Consider the following 20,027-nt stretch of genomic DNA (forward strand, 5'->3'; position numbering starts at 1 on the left):
GAAAGGTCTGTCACTGAAGCTGAAGCCCACTTATGGGGCTAGGATGGCAGCTGGTCCCCTCTCTCCCCCAGGGCCAGGGTTGCAGAAGTATACGACTCTTCTCTGAAATGTTCTGTGGGCTCTGGGGATCCAAATCCGGATCCTCATGCTGTGAAACAGCTACTTTTTCTAACTGAACCTTCTCACTGTTCCCAGGAATCATTCTTTCAATAGTTCCGCTGCATTCTCAGTTCAGTGGCTCCCAGCTCAGCCTCTCAGTGATGGTTTCCTTATGGTAGATGGCCCCTGGATTTTGATGCTGCATCGGCTTCATTTTGTCTAATTTTTAAAATTAGCTTAGTCTGTCGTTGGAGATGGAGCTCAGTTGGGAGTGTGCCTGCCTGGCCTGCATAAAGCCCTGCATTCCATACTAGCACCACGTAAACCAGGCATGGTAACACACCTGTAATCCCAGCACTCAGGAGGTGGAGGCAGGAGAATCCGAAGTTCAAGATCATTATTGGCTACATGAGACCCTGTTTAAGGAAAGGAAAAAGGGGAAAGAATCTGGCCATACCTGAAAGACTCGGCATCCTATTGAATATTTTGTAATGAGAAATCATCATTCTCTCTTGCAGATGTCCCTTTGAGGACCAGCCTGCCACCACCACTCAGAAATTACAAATACGGTAACCAATTTTTCTTACTATTTTAAAAGATATATAACGTCGCATTATTTTTGTTGGCATGAATTCAAATGTGGTGTTCAAAAATTAATTTACTATAAATTAAAGTCACTTTGGAGGGGCAAGAGGCATAGCTTAGTGAAGAATGTGTGCTTAGCATGGGCAAGACCCTGGTTCGATCCCAGCACTAATGTATATATATGATACAAGTATATACTATGTATACTCATGGACTGTTATGCATGTATGAGCCATTATTATTTTTATATCATTGATGTTTGCTTAGCATATGAATCAGAGATGCTTTTGAGGGTCTTTGGCAATATAAATACATATCATACACACACACACACACACACACACACACACACACACACACACATATCAGTATGGAAGTTTGCTAAGGAGTGTAGGAGTCTAACATGCTGTAAAAGTCAATTGTAATTGTGTAGGAAGGTAGCATGCTTGTGAGGGATGGCTTGCTTGGCAAAACTGTTTGTAAATGAGGTTTCTTTGCCAGGTAAACAAAGAAGAAAAAAAAAATGGCAGGGACCAAAAATGAGAAGAAGTCTTTAGGGTCATGGATGTGACTCCATCAGGAGGTTTTACGGTTGCAGGAAGCCCTGGGTTTCATCCCTGACCCAAATAAGACTGAGTGTGCTGGTGCACACTTGTGATCCAGTCAGTGTGTCAGTGCACACTTGTGATCCAGTGTGCTGGTGCACACCTGTAATCCAGCAGGGAGGCGAGACAGGAGAAACTGGAGTTGAAGGTCATTCTCAGCTACAAATGGAGTTCAAGGCCAACCTGGGATGCATCTCTGTCTCAAAAGAAGCGGTTTAGCATTTTAAATGCCAATCACTTGAACATGCTTGTTTGATATGCTGCAATTAGTGACCTAAAAATCCAGTAACAGGAGCTGAGGTGAAGCTCAGTTGTTTGAGTGTTTACCTCGTATGCAGAGAGTCCTCAGTGAGACCCCTACTGCTGCATAAAGTGGGTAGTCCCGTAGCACCTGGGAGCTGGAGACAAGAGGATCCGAAGTTCAAAATCACCCTTAGCTATAAAGCAAGCTGTAAAGGCCAGCCTGGGATACATGAGACACCATCTTACAGAGAGAGAGAGAGAGAGAGAGAGAGAGAGAGAGAGAGAGAGAGAAGGCTGGTGAGACAGCTCAGCAGGTAAAAGCACCTGCTGCCAATCCTGACAACCCGAGTTCAATCTCTGGACCCACAAATAATGGAAAGAGAGAACTCAAATTCACAAGTTGTCCTCTACCTTGGCACACATGTATGCACAAACACACACACAAAATAAATAAAATACAATAAAAAGTAAAAATACTGTAATAAAGCCAGAGGCTATGTGTCATTATTTGTTATAAAGACCATCTAGCCCCTCATCCTCAGTGGAGTGGTACTGAGCAAACTTGGATTTGAGACCCCTGCTTGAAAGTTACAATGCATCTAATAAATATTTCTGCTAATTAGGACAGACATTTGAAAGTGTAAATTTTTTATTACCTTAAGTCATTTTCCAGAGTGGCTTTTCATTCCATTCCCGTCTGATAGGGCAACCAATGACCTACAGTCTTTCTAAATCACAATCTACGTGGGCCTGCATTTTAATACCACAGTCTAATTGTGAGGTTGCAGAGGCAGTCAGGCAGGAGGCAGAGGCACTGAGTGGAAAGTACTTTGATTTATGAAACCTCAAGCATTTACATACTCAGTATTGAAGCAGAGAAAGGAATCAAAAGCATGATTGAGGGAAATATGAGACTTCTCAATTGTGGCTTTCACAGCTTTTGGAGGAGAATGCCATGAATAGAATCTCAAATCTTAAGCTTGAATCCACCTGCAAATTACATATAGTTTCCCTTTTTGCATATTGTATGTGTGAATGTGTGTGTGTGTGTGTGTGTGTGTATGTGCATGTGTGTGTGTGTGGGGGGGGCAAATGTGTGCAATGCCAGCTCTCTTAAAAGATAACTTTTAAAACAATGAAAGCAGATCTGGGGAGCTCTTGATGGCTCATTTGGCTAAGTGCTTCCTGGACAAGAATGAGGACCTAAATTCAATCCCCTTATCAAACATGCTGGGCACAGTGGCACATGTTTGTAATCCCAGAGCCAGGGAGGTAGAGTCAGGTGTGTTCTTGGGGCTTGCTGGCCAGACCAGCCTAATGTAACCAGTGAGCTCTAGGCCAGTGAGAAATTCTGTCTCAAAAATAAGTAAGTAAATAAATAACAGAGTGGATGGCTCCCAAGGAAGGACAGTCGAAGTTATCCTCTGGTCTCCACACTGTCACACACACACACACACACACACACACACACACACACACACACACACTATTAAAGAAGAAAGTACAACCATCTGAGGCTCCAGGTTGCTAAGTCTCATTGGGGTAGAGAACACGTCATGGAGATTCCTCTGTCTCATTAACTCCTTGCATCATAGCATTTCCATGTGTTTGGATGAGCAGGCAGGAACCTAGGAAGGAATTACAGAGGCACTGGACCCCGGCAGGTGTGGAGACGCTCTTCGGCTGGGTCTGGCTGAGGAACAGTCCACTGCTTTGTCTCGCTTAGGAAAGGCTTGGTGCCAGCTTTTCACCTGCCGTGGTCATCTGGTACTTGTCTGGCTTGTGGCAACAGAACAGTAGTGTACTGAGTGTGAAGTGGGGGGGGCGGCGCAGCGGCAGGTTCACTCCTGCTGGTCACTGGTTCTGTGCTGTTGGGCGAAGGACCCGCTCTTACAGCCGCAGTGATTTCTGAGGCTCTCTTCCTATATGATCAGCGTCTACAGCTGTTGAATAAGCTGTTTGTCCTGGGGGTTCAGCTACCATGCGTTTGGACACACAGAAATCCTGACTTCTGTACAGTCTGCTAAACCTTGTGTGTGAGTCTTTAAATTTTATTTATTGTTTGTTTGTTTTGAGACCAAGTCTCTCTATGTAACCCAGGCTGACCTGGAACTCTCTATGTAGCCTAGGCTGACCGGGAACTCTCTATGTAGACCAGGCTGGCCTCAAATTCACAGAGATCTGCATGTCTCTGCTTCCTGAAATCTGGGATGAAACATGTGTGTCACTACACCCAGCTAGCCTGGTATGGTTTTGATGTAGTATGAAATTTAACAAAGCATGGGCTAGCATGTTGAATACTCCACAAATATACAATACTATTTTTTTACTTTAAACATTTAGAACTCCATTTTCTCTGTGGTAGTGATTATGTGTATGTGTCTGCCTCTGTGTGTGTGTGTGTGTGTGTGTGTGTGTGTGTGTGTGTGTGTGTGTGTGTGTATGTGTATACCGTGTCCACAGAAGCCGTGTCAGATTCCCCATAACTGGAGTTACTGACAGTTGTGAGCCATCCCATGTGTGCTGGGAACCAAACCTGGATCCTCTTAACTGCTGAACCACTTTTACAGACCCTGTTTAGATATAATTTTTAAAGATTTATCTTTATTTGCATATGTGTCTCTGTGTGTGGATGCTCTGTGTGTGTGTGTGTGTGTGTGTGTGTGTGTGTGTGTGTGTGTGTGTTCCTGTGGAGGCCAGGGGAGAGCATCGGATCTCCTGAAGTAAAGTCTCAGGTGATGGTGGGCTACCCAGCATGGGTTCCTGTTCTCTGAAAAAGCAGCACACATTCTTACCCTCGAGCCAGCTCCCTAGCCTTGGGATGATATATTTATGAAGTTGCATTTTTCAAGGACTTTTTATTAAGGCAAGATGTTTTTGTTAATAAAGTGGGTTTGGGTTTTTTTTTTTTTTTAAGAAGTCAAAATTCTCATGTCTGCAATGCCAGCACTTGGGGAGTTAGAAGCTGGAGGATCAGGAGTTCAAGCCTAGCCTTGGCCACACAGCAAGTTCAAAACCAGCCTGGGCAACCTGAGACCCTGTTTCAAACAAACAAACAAAAATCAAACCCAGGCAAAAACAACAAGCAAACAAACCACCCCAAAGTCAGAGTGACTGAGGACATCACTGTAGAGGAAGTGACATTTTTCTCTACTTTCTTTGGTTTTGCCAATTTCTGTTGAAGAGAAAAATCTGGGTAAAAATTTCTGTTCGCACCATTTTTGTCCTGCTGAGAAAATGTAGCTTCCCCTTTTGTGGGTTTGCTGAGCCTGCTGGAGCGTTATTTCCCTTTAGGGTCTGGGGAGGTTTCTCAGCAGTTAGAGAACGTGTTGCTTTTGCAGAGGACCCAGGTTTGATTCCCAGCACAGATGTGTCTGCTCATAGCCATCCTCAACTACAGTTCCGTGGGGATTGAATGCCTTCTTCTGACTTTTGATGGCACCAGGCACTTGCATGGTACATATATATCCTCTCATGTACACATAATAGAAAACAAATTGAAAATATGCATTTGCATTAAACAGTAGCTCATTTGGTAAAGCACTTGCTTTGCACATATAAGGACCTTTGTTTGATCCCAGGCACCCACGTAAAAGCCCAGCCTGGTGGTGGGCTCTTGTGATGCCAGCACTGAGGAGGTGGAGATAAGCAGGTTCCTGGAGTCTGCTGGTTAGGCAGCCTTGCTTACATGGAGAGCTGCAGGGCAGACCGGGGAGGGCTGGAGAGATGGCTCAGCAGTTAAGAGTGTGCACCGCTCTTGAAAAGGATCTGAGTTCAGTTCCAAGCAACTGGTCCTAGTATCTTTTTTTTTTTTTTTTTTTTTTGGTTTTTCGAGACAGGGTTTCTCTGTGCAGCTTTGCGCCTTTCCTGGATCTCGCACTGCAGACCAGGCTGGCCTCGAACTCACAGAGATCCGCCTGTCTCTGCCTCCCGAGTGCTGGGATTAAAGGCGTGCGCCACCACCGCCCGGCGGTCCTAGTATCTTACAATCGCCTGTAACTCCATCTCCAGTAGGTCCTCTTTTGGCCTGTGTGGGCATGCCACACATATGATTTGTGTGTACGAGCGTGAACACACACACACACACACACACACACACACACACACACAAATAAATCTTAAAAAAAAAAAAGACAAGGTGGATATCACCTGGAGAATAAAACCCAAGGTTCATTGCTAGCTTCCACATGAAGGCACATGTACATGTACTTGTACATGAACCCACACACAACTTTTAAAAATCTTATTAACAAAATGTATAGGTCATGGATAATACTCATAGTTCAGAATACAATTTTGCAGGTGGAGTCTACAGACCCCAAGCTTCTTTACTTAAAATAAATTACTGTTGGTATCCCCCTTGTCTCAAATACTAGATGGACATGGATTTTTAGTGACAAAAAAGAATGCAGTGGGAGACCCAGAATTGTAGATAATCTAAAAGTCACGTTTGCTTCTTTTTCTGGGTCCATTGTGAATTTATTTTGGCATTTGGGGCATATTCACATTCCTGATGATGCTCATATTTTACTTAGGCTATATTTATTTTTATTCCTTAAGAGTCTGGGTTTAAGCTAGGTGTGGTGGCACACACCTTTAATCCCAGCACTCAGGTCTCTGTGAGTTGGAGGCCACCCTGGTTTATAAAGTGTGTTCTAGGGTAGCCAGAGCTAGCTCAAAAAACAAGAGTTATAGGCGAGCTGGCTCAGTGAGTAAAGGCACTTACTCCCCAGCTTGCCAACTCAGTCTCATCACCAGGGCCCATGTGGTGGGAGGAGAGAACCCCAACCCCAACACACACACACACACACACACACACACACACACACACACACACACACACAAGAAATAGTTTAAAAATCTATAGTTATGGTCCTAGGGTGCTGAAATAGTGTTAAAATTGCAATAATAAAAAAGATTGTGGGCTGGAGAGATGGTTCAGCAGTTCAGATCACTGGCTGCTTTTCCAGAGGACCCAGGTTCAAATTCCCAGCACCCATGTAGTAGCTCACAACTTTCTGTTACTCCAGTTCCAGGGGATCTGGCATGCTCACACAGACATACATGCATGCAAAACACCAATGCACATAAAAATAACTAATAAAAAAAAAAGATTGCAATGGATAATTGAAAGTTGATTCTTCTTTCTTTCTTGTGTGTTTATGTGTGTATGTATTTGTATGTGTACATATGTGTGGGGGAGTGTACATATATGCAAGTGTGTGTTGACATCTGGTATCTTCCTCTAGCACTATCCACCTTATTTATTTATTTTCAGACAGGGTCTCTCACTGAACCTGGAGCTCACTTACTCAGCTGGACTTGGCCAGCCAATGAGCTCCAGGGGTCTGTTAGTCTCCACCTCCCCAGTGCTGGGATCACAGGTGTGTGCCATTAAACCTGGCTTTTTTACATGGGTTCTGGGGATGGACCTCAGGCTCTCCTGCTTGGACAGCTAGCACTTTACTGACTGATCCCTCTTCCCATCCTGACTGTTGAAGATGAATACTTCACAGTGTATGAGTGTGGTGGTTTGAAAGAAAATGGCCTCCAAAGGGTGGCGCTGTTAGGAGGTGTGGCCTTGTTGGAGGAAGTATGTATGTAGGGTGGCCTTTGAGGCTTCCTATGCTTGGAATACTACCCAGTGAGTCTGCTGACTTCCTGTTGGGTGCAAGATGTAGGATTCTCAGCTGTTCCTCCAGCACCATGTCCGCCTGCATGCTGCCATGCTCCCCGCCATGATGATAATGGATAGAACCTCTGAACTGTAAGCGAGCCACCCCAATTAATTGTTTTCATTTACAAGAGTTGCCGTGGTCATGGTGTCTCTTCATAGCAATAAAAACCCTAACTAAGACAATGAGTGTTTTCTCACACGTGTATGTGCACCATGTCCAAGCCTGGTGCCTGAGGAAGACAGAGGAGCTACAAGTGTCCTTACACAGTGCCATTCTTCACTGGATGACAGACCCTATGATGACCTAGCTACCCTGAGGTGTGCTCAAAAGACCCTGCTTTTCATACAGATTCTTTTTTATAACGTAACCATAGAGCGGAGTTTAGTGTTACAGATTTTTTATTACAGTGTAGCCAGTAGAGTGGGATTGAGTGTTACAGATCCTTTATTACAGTGGAGCCAGTAGAGTGGGGTTGAGTGTTACAGATCCTTTATTACAGTGTAGCCAGTAGAGTGGGATTGAGTGTTACAGATCCTTTATTACAGTGGAGCCAGTAGAGTGGGATTGAGTGTTACAGATCCTTTATTACAGTGTAGCCAGTAGAGTGGGATTGAGTGTTACAGATTCTTTATTACAGTGTAGCCAGTAGAGTGGGATTGAGTGTTACAGATCCTTTATTACAGTGTAGCCAGTAGAGTGGAACTTAGTGTACTGTTGAGAGCTTTTTCAGATAGAACTACACACTAATCATAATACAGTAATTAAACTGTTTAGAAAATGAAGCGGAGAACCAGAAACTTTTAGAATTCAAGTATGCAGAATACCTGTGTCTGCTGTATAACTCGGGGCTGGTTATCTTAGAGTTGGAGGGGTCTGTAAAATGTTTGTAAATGCAAGAGTTTATATGGATTGTGGTTCCAGACGGAGAGTCCGTAATGGCGGAGGAAGCATGGCAGCAGGGGCCTGATCAGGAAGCTCAGAGTTCACATCTTCAACCACATGCAGATAGTAGAGAATTCAGGGTTCAAGTTTCACCCGAGTGTAGAGAAATAGTGTGTGGCAAAAATGCAGGATGGCCTGGTTTCAGCGCCAGCAGTTAGGAGTGGAGTGGGTTCCAATGAAGCAGGCTCAGTGGATAAAATGCTTATCTCAGAACCATAGCTGTCTGAGTTTGACTCCCAGCACTCACAGAATAAGCTGGATGTGGTGGCACACACCCGAAATGCTAACCCTGGCAGGGCAGAGACAGGAAGATCCCTGGGACTCACTGGCCTGCCAGTTGAGCAGAATATGTGAATTCCAGGTTCTGTAGGGTAAAAAGGGCCGAGGAGAAACACCTTGATCCTGACTTGACCTCAGGACCAGAGCTTGAAATCCCACCAATCCCTGAGCACAGAATCCCACCAATCCCTGAGATCTCTGAGCACAGAATCCTTGCACCAGTCCTGAGCTTGCCCCAGAATTAGGCTACAAAACCCCACCAATCCCAAGCTCCCCTGGAAAGCCCCCCCCCCCCCCCCCCACAAACCCTATATAATCTCTGTACTTGGTTCCGTTTTTGGCCACTGCTCACCCTAGAGGCAGCCACCCTCCTGGATTTTTCCTTCCCAGTACATCTCAAAAGAGGTTTGTTGGGCAGTGTGACACTTTTCCTGGAGAGAAGCCTAGCTGTATTGGAAATGTTTGTAGAAAATTATTAAACTTTCTCCTGAGCTGGAGTGGAGCAGAATTCTAACACTTCCCCACTAGCCAAGCCCAGCTGTATCACTTCTCTGGACCTGAGCAGAGCTGTAACAACTTCGCCGGGGAAACCTCCCCTGTCAGAGCAGAGTTGTTACACTGTATTGGGAAAACCTTTCCCTGGGGCAGAGCTGTAAGCTGCAAAGTGACTTGGTGGTGTTCCTTGGCTCCCACCTGCCAGGATACCTTTCCATCTGAGTTCCAATGCTTACAGGTTCAGTGAAAGACTGTCTCTAAACATTGAGTGAAGAGGAATAGGGGAAGATACCTGACATTAACCTCCGGCCTCCTTGTGCATGTACATGCAACATGCATACTATGCACAAACATGTACATGCACCCATACACACATGCATTCACCTGTGCACACATACAGACGTACATACATGCATGTACACATATATGCATGTACAGGCACATACATCTATGCACCCATACACATACATACACACCACGCACACACATAAATGCACACAAAAAGAATAACAGATATTGTGTCTTTTGGGCATTGGCGTGTTCACATGACCACTGAGCCTAGATAATGTTTGAATTCTGCAGGCCTTGTAACTGCCGCCAAAGGATTAGTGATTTTTTAAAGCCACTTTTCTTCACTTGTGTCCCACCGTGCAGCCTTGGCCGGAACTTGCCCTGTAGCCCAGGCTAGCCTGAAACTCATAGAGATCTGCCTGCCTCTGTCTCCTGAGTGCTGGGATTAAAGGTGTGCGCTACTATGCCTGCCTGTCACTGTGTCTTAATTTAAGATTTATATGTGTGTGTGTTTTGTTTTTGTTTTTGGTTTTTTTGGTTTTTTTTGAGACAGGGTTTCTCTCTGTATCTTTGTGCCTTTCCAGGATCTCGCTCTGTAGACCAGGCTGGCCTCGAACTCACAAAGATCCGCCTGCCCCTGCCTCCTGAGTGCATATGTGGGTTTTTTTTTAATTGTTCCTTCTTGGCCTTTAGTGGCTCTAGAAGATAAAATGGAGTTGTGTTCGCTGTTGAGACTTCCAGTTCTGCTGCTCCATGGTTACATGTCAAAGCCTAAGCTCTGAACCCACACAAACATGCCTGACCCACAGGCCTCATGAACCCAGTACATAAGTGACACTAACTTAAAAAATTGTAAAACTTTCTGTGATTTGTTTTTGGTAATTCCGTGGTTCCTGATTATGAACTTAGAGATGACAATTTCGTATCTCTCAGTGTCAAAAGGTTGTACACTTACCGATTTAAAATGTCTGTGTGTCTCTCCCTCCCTCTTCCTCTTCCTCCCTCTCGGTTCCTCTGTCTTCCCTTCTCTCCTCTCTGGTTTCTCCTTGGGGTCCCCACCTCGTTTCTGCCGGGACCTCCCTCTGCCAGGCGAGCGTCCACCACGGAGCCCACTTCTGCCTGCTGCACTTTGAATGATTTGCTAAAGTGCGTTTTCTCTTATAGTAGGACAGATTTTAAATAGGTGTGTTTATAAAGAAAGGGGTTCCGTGTTTCCAGTTTCTCACCTAATAATTACAACAGAAGTTTTAGATAAATCTGTGTGAACAAAGAACTTGTTTTGTTTTTCTTTCAGATACACTGAAGATTCTTCATCAAGCTCACAAAGCAAAGGTGTGTCTGTGGGCGGGGTTTCTGATGGGTGGGGTTTCTGGACACCAGCTTCACCAGTGTTGTTGGAATGGGGAGTATGCAAATGGAGGTGTGTGCCTAAAATCTCCTACTCTAGGAATTAAATTTTGGAGGAGTGCTCTCTACAGCCTTCCTTTCCTATTAAAGGGAAAGAAAAATAGGGTCTGGGAGATGACCCAGTCAGTAGTGTTTACCTTACAGGCATGGGGACCTGAGTTTGGTTCCCCAGCACCCAGGTGAAAGTCAGATGCAGTGGTGCACAGCTGTAATCCCAGCACTGGGAATTGGGAGACGGGATCAATTGAGCCAGGTCAGCCTAGCTGAATTGGTGAGCTCCAGGTTCAGGAAGACACTGTCTCAGAGACTAAGCTGAAGCAGCATTTCGTGTGTGGACTGTGACCTGCTGTCCGGCAGCCTGCCCTCCTAATTCTGCACCAGAAACAAAGGCCCAGAAGCAAATACCGGTACTCTGTGTACAGATGCAGACCACAAGAGCCCTGGTGGGTGCTGTCACAGAGGCCACGCCCACCTCTCCAGGGTGCCCCTTACCTGAAGAGAGCTGTGTGTTTATGTGTTTTGTGCTTTCATTCATACCTTCTTGAATATTTGTGTAAGGTTCTGATGACGTTGCCACCAAAGGTGTGCCTCTCAGATGGGATGGGAACGTCTTTTCTCTGGAGCCTCGGTGACCTTTCATAGACTCCTCATTGGACGTGTCAACTCACTCTTACATTAACTGCTCAAGGATAAGGGACACACCTTTGTGTGGGCGTGTGTATGTCTGTGTGTACGTGTGCATCTACATGTGTGTATGGAGACAGGTGTGCACATGCATGTGAAGACCAGAGGTCCAAATGGAATGCCTTCCTTAATTGTTCTCCACTTTTTTTTTTTTTTTTTTTTAAGATTTATTTATTATGTATACAGTATTTTGCCTGCACTATGTCTGCACATCAGAAGAGGGCACAAGATCTCATTACAGATGGTTGTGAGCTACCATGTGGGTGCTGGGAATTGAACTCGGGACCTCTGGAAGAGCAGCCAGTGCTCTTAACCTCTGAGCCATCTCTCCAGCCCCTCCACTTTTTATTGTAGTTTTTTGAGACAGGGTCTCACTATCTGGGTCTGCATGGCCTGGAACTCAGTATGTAGACCAGGCGGGCGTTGAACTCACTGAGATCTACCTGCTTGTGCCTGGGGAGTGCTGGGATTTAAGGTGTGTGCCACCAAGCCTGGCTTCCACCTTATCTTTTAGATAGGATCTCTCACTGAGCCTGGGGCTCATGATTTGGCTACACTGGCTGGCTTATCCCCAGGACCATCTTTTCTCCACATTGCCAACACTGGGATTGCACCACCGTGACCAGCTTTTGAACCCAGGTCCTCACACTTTTGTGGCAAACACTTGACTGACTGGACTACGTCCCAGCCCTGAGGGACCATGTTATTATTCGAGCCTCTTCTTATGTCTAGCATCGAGTGTAATGCCTAGGTCATAGGGATTTTTGTAATTTTAAAATCTTGATTGCATTTTCGTTTATTTATTTATTGCAAGTGTATGTGGGTGAGTGCATGTGTGAAGGTCAGAGGGTGACTTTCAGGAGTCTGTTCTCTCCTGCTATGTGGGTTACAAGGATCGAGGTCTTCAGGCTTGGCCTCAGGTGCTTTTCCCCTCTGCGCCATCTCTCTGGCTCTCCCTAACAAGTTTTGAATGAAGTATTTATCAATGAATTGATTTCATTTTATTTTTGTTTCAAGTCATTGGTGCCATTGTAAACTCAAGCTTTCAGATAAATGTGTGTCACAGGTGATACAGAGCAAGTGGCTGAGAGTGTCAGCTGGTGTCAGTTAGGAACCTGGTGACAAGTGGCTGAGAGTGTCAGCTGGTGTCAGGTTAGGGACCTGGTGACATTTATTGCGTATGAACATTTGACAGTGTCTCACGCATGTCTGAGACTACATGTGGCACCCGTTCCTTTTGTGGATACCAGAATGTTCTAGCACAGTCTGACCACAGGTTTCATCCATGGAGTGTGTTCATTCTGATTTCTAAACAGTAGAGAAGGCGAGGTATGGTTTTGTTTTATGTTTTATTAGTTACTTTTCTCTTTGCTGTGGTAGGATACCTCACAAAAGAGGCTTGAGAGAGGGAGTTATTTATTTCTTTATCATTTTATATCCTAAAACCCAGTCCATCATGGAGGGGCAAGCATGGCATTTATAATAAGCAGAGCCATGGACGCTGGAGCTCAGAACCCCCCCATCCCATCCCACCCCCGTGTATATGTGCATATGTGTGTGTGCTGTGGCCAGCGGAGGGAGTCGGGTCCTGCTCGGTCACTCTCTGCCACACTCCCTGGAGACAGGCTCTCTCACTGAGCCTGGAATTAGGCTGGCAGCCAGTGAGCCCCAGCGACTCCTGTCTGTACTCCATATAGCACTGAAGTCACAGGCACCCTCAGCCTCTTGAGGGAGCTGGGGATTTGAACTCAAGTCCTCATGCTTGCACAGAAAATGCTCTTACTTGGTGGGTGAGCCATCTCTCCTGCCCTACAGCCATAGTTTTAAGAGAGAAAAACCGTAAGACTTTAGAAGACGGCACAGGATGCATTTCTGTTTGCACAGCGAAGTTTACAGGCACATCTCCACACATGTGACACATATGTCGGTGGTGTCAGGAAGCACACGTGGCCAGGTACAGGTTCTGCAGAGGACAGCTCAGTAGCTAGGGCATAGGGGTGGGAGACTGCAGTTTTCACTCTCTATGTGCTTGGGGGATTTTGTGTTTAGATTCTGTGTTCTAAAAGAACTTTTTAATGAAGCGTTGAATTTTTTTTTTTTTTTTTTTTTTTTGGTGAATGTACTCTGGAGTTCAAGACCCTCTGTCTGTACTGAGTGAAGTTCATGATCCATGGAACGTGGCCTCTGGCTTGTGGGGCTTCTGTTTGGCAGTGGAGAGACCTTTCTGTTGAGTCTGTCTCAGACATATTCTGGAAATACGGTGGACTGGGCTTGGGAAATGATTTCATCAGTAAAGTGCTTGAGGATCAGGGTTGAGGTCCCCAGAACTCACATAAAAAGCCAGGTGTGTGAGAACCCTCTCTATCATTGCTATGAGTCTTAGCTGGGGACAATCTCCTGAGTTCCTGGGGTTTTCCCTAGCTGCAGATTTCTCCCCATCCCTTTAATGGTACAGGCTGTCAAGATATCTCTTTCATTGCTCTCCCTCCTTGTCTCTTCCCCATGTTCCCACCTCCTTTCCCCTCCCACCCCTTCCCCTCTATTCTCCCCTCTCAGTTTGCCCAGGAGATCTTAACTCTTTTCCCTTCCTGGGGCAATCCATGTGTGTCCCTCTTAGTGTCCTTCTCTTTACCTAGCTTCTCTGGGTTATGGATTTGTAGCCTGGTTATCCTTTGCTTTGCTTCTAACATTGACTTATGAGTGAGTACATACCGTGTTTGTCTTTCTGGGTCTGGGTTATCTCACTCAGGATGATTTTTTTCTAGTTCTATCCATTTGCCTGCAAATTTCATGATGACATTGTTTTTTAGCACTGCATAATACTCCATTGTGTAAATGTACCACGTTTTCTTTATCCATTCTTCTGTTGAAGGGCATCTAGATTGTTTCCAAGTTCTGGCTATTACAAATAATGCTGCTGTGAACATGATTGAGCACATGTCCTTGTGGTGTGGTTGAGCATCTTTTGGGTATATGCCCAGGAGTGGTATTGCTGGGTCTTGAGGTAGGTGGATTCCCAATTTTTTGAGATACTGACATACTGATTTCCAGAGTGGCTGTACAAGATTGCATTCCCACCAGCAGGTAGAGGAGTGTTCCCCTTTCTCCACATCTTCTCCAACATAGGCTGTCATCTATATTTTTTATCTTAGCCCCTCTGATAGGCATAAGTTGATATCTCAGAGTCATTTTGATTTGCATTTCCCTGATGGCTAAGAATGTGCACTCAGATTGGTATCCACCCTAATTGTCATCATAGAACCTACATCTAGTAGCTGATGGAAGCAGATGCAGAGACCCACAGCCAAGCACTTGGCCAAGATCCTGGGTTCAGTTGAAGAGAGGAAGGAAAGATTATAAGAGCAAGGGGGGGTCAGAATCATGATGGGAAAAAAACACAGAAATAGCTAACCCAAGCTAATGGGAGCTCATAGACTGTGGACTGACAGCTGGGAAGCCTGCATAGGCCCGAACTAGGCTCTCTTGATGGGGGTGAAAGTTGCATGGCTTGATGTGTAATGGGACCAGGACTTACCCCGGGTACACATACTGGCTTTTTAAACCCCATTTCCTATGGTGCAATGCTTTACTCAGCCTTGATGCAGGAGGGAGGGGCCTGGTCTGTCCCCAACATGGTATAATAGCCTGTATTGACCACCCAAGGAGGCCTCACTCTCTATGAGGAGGGGATGGAGGTGGGATGGGGGTATGTCGGGGGGGGGGGAGCGGGAGAAGAGGAGGGAGGGGGAACAGGGGTTGGTATGTAAAAGGAAAGAAAATCTTTTTTTAGTAATCAGCCTGGGGAGGCAGAGACAGGCAGCTCCCCAGGGCTTATGCCAGCTAGTCCAGCTAATCAGTGAGTTCTAGGTTCAGTGAAAGACCTTATCTTAGTTAGGGTTTCTATTGCTGTGAAGGGACACCATGACCACAGCAACTCTCATAAAGGAAAACATTTAATTGGGGTGGCTTACAGTTCAGAGGTTTAGTCCATTATCATCATGGCGGGACATGGCAGCATGCAGACAGACATGGTGCTGGGGAGGTAACTGAGAGTTCTAGATCTTGCAGGCAACAGGAAGTGAACTGAGATACTGGGTGTGGCTTGAGCATAAATGAGACCTCAAAGCCCGTCCCACGGTGACACACTTCTTCTAACAAGGCAACCCCCACTCCAGCAAGGCCACACCTTCTAATAGTGCCATTCCCTTTGAGGGACATTTTCTTTCAAACCTCCACAGACCCTGTTCCAAAAATCTCCAAAAAGTAGAGATTGAGCAAGCCACCTAACATTGGCTCCTGGCCTCCATTGCACACATACCCATGCGTTCACATGCACACACATATAGGGAACTAGAATAGACTACGAACAGCTGGATTCTGATTGGCAGGTGGTACCATGTGCCCAATCCACAGGAACTTCCAGGTGCTATTCAGGGGAGACAACAACTCCAAATTGTCTCCCGTGATGTCCAACTGGATTTGCAAACATCTCTGGAGAACAAACATCAGTACCACTCCAAATCACATGGAAATGTGACAGTTCATAAGACACAGGCTGAAATCTTTGTCAGCTTGGGCGAGGTTTTTAGATATGTGCCCTCAGGGCCACTGAAGGCCAAGTTGCTCCTCTGAGAAGTCACATTTTGTCAAGAGTGCGTCTTCAGTTCCACCTCTGATGAGCCACACGCCCCAGGCCTACATTTTTGCAGTTCCTCCCAGGTTCTTGTGATGATGACGCAGCACGGTGAGAGCAGACGTAGAGGGCCTACTCAGTGCTGAGGGTCCGGACTGGTCATCGGATCATCACACATCCTCCTCAGTACTAGGGAAAGAAAAGGGGAGCTGCACTCACTTCTCCTTCTGTAGCTGCAAGGTAACTAAAGCTTGGAGAAGTTTGCAGTGTTGAGCGCACAGAGCTGGGCACCAAGGGAACGTGCCTTGGAACCCTAGTTTGATTCCAAAGCCTCTTTGTAGCACTGTCTACAATGTAGCGTACAGTGTTAGCACTTAGTAGGTCTACATTCTGCATCTTCTCTGTTATCTCCTTACCATAGCAGAATTTAACATGACTTAGATTATTGCTGAGACTCCATGTAACAGCTCTGTGTGTGTGTGTGTGTGGGGGGGGTATAGGTGTGTACCCATGTACATGCTGGGTGCATATATGTGTGCATGGATATGGAAGCCAGAAGTTAGTGTTGGGTGTCTTCCTCTATTGTCCACTTTACTTTTTAAAATATTTCTTTGTTGGTTATTTGCGTGTGTCCATGTGGGCATATGTATGTGTAAGTGTGTGTGGAGGGTGCCTGTAGAGTGCAGAAGAGTCTTGGATCCTCTGAAGCTAGAGTTACTGGTGTTGTGAGCTGTCTGACGTGGGTGCTGGGATCTAAACTCCAGTCTTCATGATAGAGCAGCAAGCTCTAACCTCTGAGTCATCTCTCCAGTCCCATCCACATTCCTCTTTGAGACAGGGTCTCTCACTGGGCCTGGGACTTGCTGATTGATTAGGCTGGCCGGTCAGTGAGCTCCAGAGGTCCTCCTGTCTCCACCTCCCCAACACTGAGATTGCATGGCACGGGGTTCCAAACGCAGGTCCTCGTACTTGCAGGGCGAACACTGCTGACTCATCTGTTTCCCAGCCCCTCCAAGTACCACTCTCAGGTCTTTGCGACATCTTGGCCAAGTGTCCTGATCAAGTGGGGGTTCTTTCTTTCTAGACAAATGAGCTTGTGTTGGGTTTGGAGGACGACGACACACTCCTGCTGAAGGAAGACAGAACGCTCAAGGACTCAGGAGTAGGTAAGAAGGGCTGGGGTGGATGGAGGGGCACGGGGCTTCCCGGCCTGTGTGCGAGGGCCCCTGGATGAAAGTGTCTGAGAATCTTCCCAAAGTAAAGCCTCTGTGCTGAGAATGCTGTGCGTGCTGATCATCTGACCCAGGGCACTGGGGTTCGCTCTGCATACGTGCAGAATGCAAAGAGTTCTTTGCAGGTTTGTTCCGAACTCTGGTGAGGGTCATTGTAAATGATTGACAGGCTATTAGTTCACTAACTGCCGACTGTCATCAGCACAGTTGGAGAGAAATGGACCTAGTGGAACTAATGTAGAATAATGAAATGAGATGTTGTTTGTACAGCCCGCAGTGTAACTTCTGACAGTCACTCAAGACTCTCAGGGCCAGCTAAGCCGTGGAATTTAAACTATAAGCCTGGTGTGTACAGTGGGAAAATGACCTGATTTAGCCTTTCAACTTGGAATGTGCGTTCAGTTCCATTTGAAAGAAATGCTGTGTGGCCATTAGATGTCAGTGTTAGTCTACTTAGGCCTTCAGTATGTGCATGAATATGAGCAGGAGTTCTAAGCAGAAGGCACTTGCTGCCTGTGACACACCTCTGTGCTCTGAGAGCAAGCTAGTGTCCCAGTGCACACTTCCTCTGTCAGTCCCCGTGTACAGTGGGTAAGAGACGTGGACAGTGAGGGTACACTGGGAAGCCGTACGGTTTTGTTGTTGCCATTTTGGACAGGTGTTCAGTTGAGCCGCTTTCACTGTGTGCCAGGAATCCACTTTTGAAGGATTCACATGGTTTATGTGAATTCCTGACAGTGATCTTTCCATGGAAACAGGATTTAAAATAATAGGTCAAAGGGCTGGGGAGATGGTTCCGTGGGTAGGTGAGCTTGCTGTGCAAGCGTGAGGACCTGAGTTTGATCCCCAGCACCCCTGTAAAAAAGGGGAGTGTGGCTGTGTAAGTACCTGTAACCACAGCAGTGTGGGGCGTGGAGATGGGAGGGTCTCTCATGCTTGCTGGCTGCGCCTAGCTACGGGTTCGGTGAGAGACACTGCCTCAAGGGAATAAGATGGCAAGCAGGACCACTGATGTCCTCTTTTGGCCTCTTCACACATCAACTCTTGCATCTGCGTGGGCACTTGCACACACAGACACAGTGACAGACACAGACACACACAGAGACACAAATAAATAAATGGTGGGTTATGAAATCATAAACTTGATATCTGTGTTAAGTTTACACAATTTGCTGTAATTAGTGCCTGTTCATATTATGAATGCAGTAGATTTATTGTTATATGAAATTAAAAATCATTTTTCTGTCTCTGCATTGTGCACAGGAATTGTATTCTCTGATGCTTATATTATTTTCTGTAACTTCATCCAGGATCAAGTTCCCTGGAAGTAAAATCAAATTTGGGACAGTTATAATGGCTTCTTTCTGGGCATGGTGGTACATGCCTTTAGTCCTGGCACAGGGGAGGCTGAGGCTGGACGGCCGTGCATTTCAGGTCATCCTGGGTTATATAGCAAGTGCAAGACCAATCTAGACTATCTGCTGAGAGCCTGCCTATAAATAAATAAATAAATAAATAAATAAATAAATAAATAAATAAATAATAAATTAATGTTTTTGCTATTTGGAAAAAGTCATCCACCAAATGAGTATTGAATGTTTATTTTGTCCCAGTGAGAAATGGTTTTTTAACTTGACACTTGGTGTATCAAATGCTGCTTTTATAGCAGGGGGGCACTTGTCTAATTGAGACTTCTAGAGCCTGGGGGAAGGAAGGCTGGCTTGCTTTAAAAGTCAGCACCGAAATGAACGTTATAGACTGGTATTGATGTGGTAGTGGACAAGTAGCTCAGTGAAAAGCAATGTAAAATTTTTGTTGTGTTTGGGTTTGGAGGACGACGACACACTCCTGCTGAAGGAAGACAGAACGCTCAAGGACTCAGGAGATAGACTTTGAGATAATAAAGTTGACATCTTGCAAATGAACAAAGGAGAAATGAATTAGCCAAAACTATGTGAGTTTCTAGGAAATAAATTTTAAATCTTTAACTCAGTCTCTATTTAAAAAGAAATTCTAGATGAATTAATGTCACAATTTAAAAATAATTTTAAAGTATTTTTACTTGCTAGGTATTGGGATACACACCTTTAATCCTAGCACTTGGGAGGCAGAGGCAGGTGGATCTCTGTGAGTTAGTGACCAGCCTGGTCTACAGAGTGAGTTCCAGGATAGCCAGAGCTACATAGTGAGACCCTGTCTCAAAAAAAATTCTTATGCTTTTTTTTGTATGCATCTATGTAAGTGTGTTCGTGTGCGAGGGGGGTGCAGTGGTATGCACTGTGGTAAGCATATGGAGGTCAGAGGACAACCTGTGGAAGTTGGTTCTCTCCTCCCACCATGTGGGCCCCAGGGAATGGAACTTAGGACTTCAGGTTGGAGCAAGTGCCATCTTGTCATCTAATAAAAATGTGAGTTCATGACCTCAGAGGAGAGGGTATAGAGGGGGAAATGTATAATATGATCCTAAAAATGGTAAAGAGACTGTGTTGGCTAGTTTTATGTCAACTTGACATAAAGTCATTCAGGGAAACAAGAGCCTCCAGTGAGAAAATGCCCCCAGCAGTGGCCTCTGGGCAAGCCTGCAATACATTTTCTTAATTGATAATTAATGTGGGAGGGCCCAGTTCACCATGAATGGTGTCACCCCTGGGCTGGTGGTGCTGGGTACAGACTGAGCAAGCCAGTAAGTAGGACTCCTTGATCTCTGCTTCAGCCTTTACCTCAAGTTCCTGCCCAGTTTGAGTTCCTGACATGACTTCTGTCAATGATGGACTGTGATGTGAAACTATAAGCCAAAATAACCTCCTTTCTCCCCAATTTGCTTATGGTCATGGTCTTCATCACAGCAGTGTAA

At 45.6% G+C, this 20,027-nt stretch overlaps 1 protein-coding gene across 7 annotated transcripts in view; it reads left to right on the forward strand.

The window, feature by feature from the left end:
- Positions 1–20,027, forward strand: part of CUNH2orf76 (chromosome unknown C2orf76 homolog) — a 134,069-nt gene that overhangs the window by 35,990 nt on the left and 78,052 nt on the right. For all 7 annotated transcript variants that reach the window (XR_008217842.1, XR_008217843.1, XM_052736750.1 and 4 more), the window contains exons 3-5: positions 618–668; positions 10,512–10,549; positions 17,026–17,107. Coding sequence is in view for 5 of the 7 variants with exons in the window: in XM_052736750.1 (XP_052592710.1) it covers positions 618–668; positions 10,512–10,549; positions 17,026–17,107 (171 nt within the window). In the remaining 2 variants the exon portion in view is untranslated. The remainder of the gene's footprint in view (positions 1–617; positions 669–10,511; positions 10,550–17,025; positions 17,108–20,027) is intronic.

Source organism: Peromyscus californicus, unplaced genomic scaffold, assembly GCF_007827085.1.
Source record: "Peromyscus californicus insignis strain IS unplaced genomic scaffold, ASM782708v3 Scaffold_14__1_contigs__length_90479793_seg_2, whole genome shotgun sequence".
Taxonomy (NCBI): domain Eukaryota; kingdom Metazoa; phylum Chordata; class Mammalia; order Rodentia; family Cricetidae; genus Peromyscus; species Peromyscus californicus.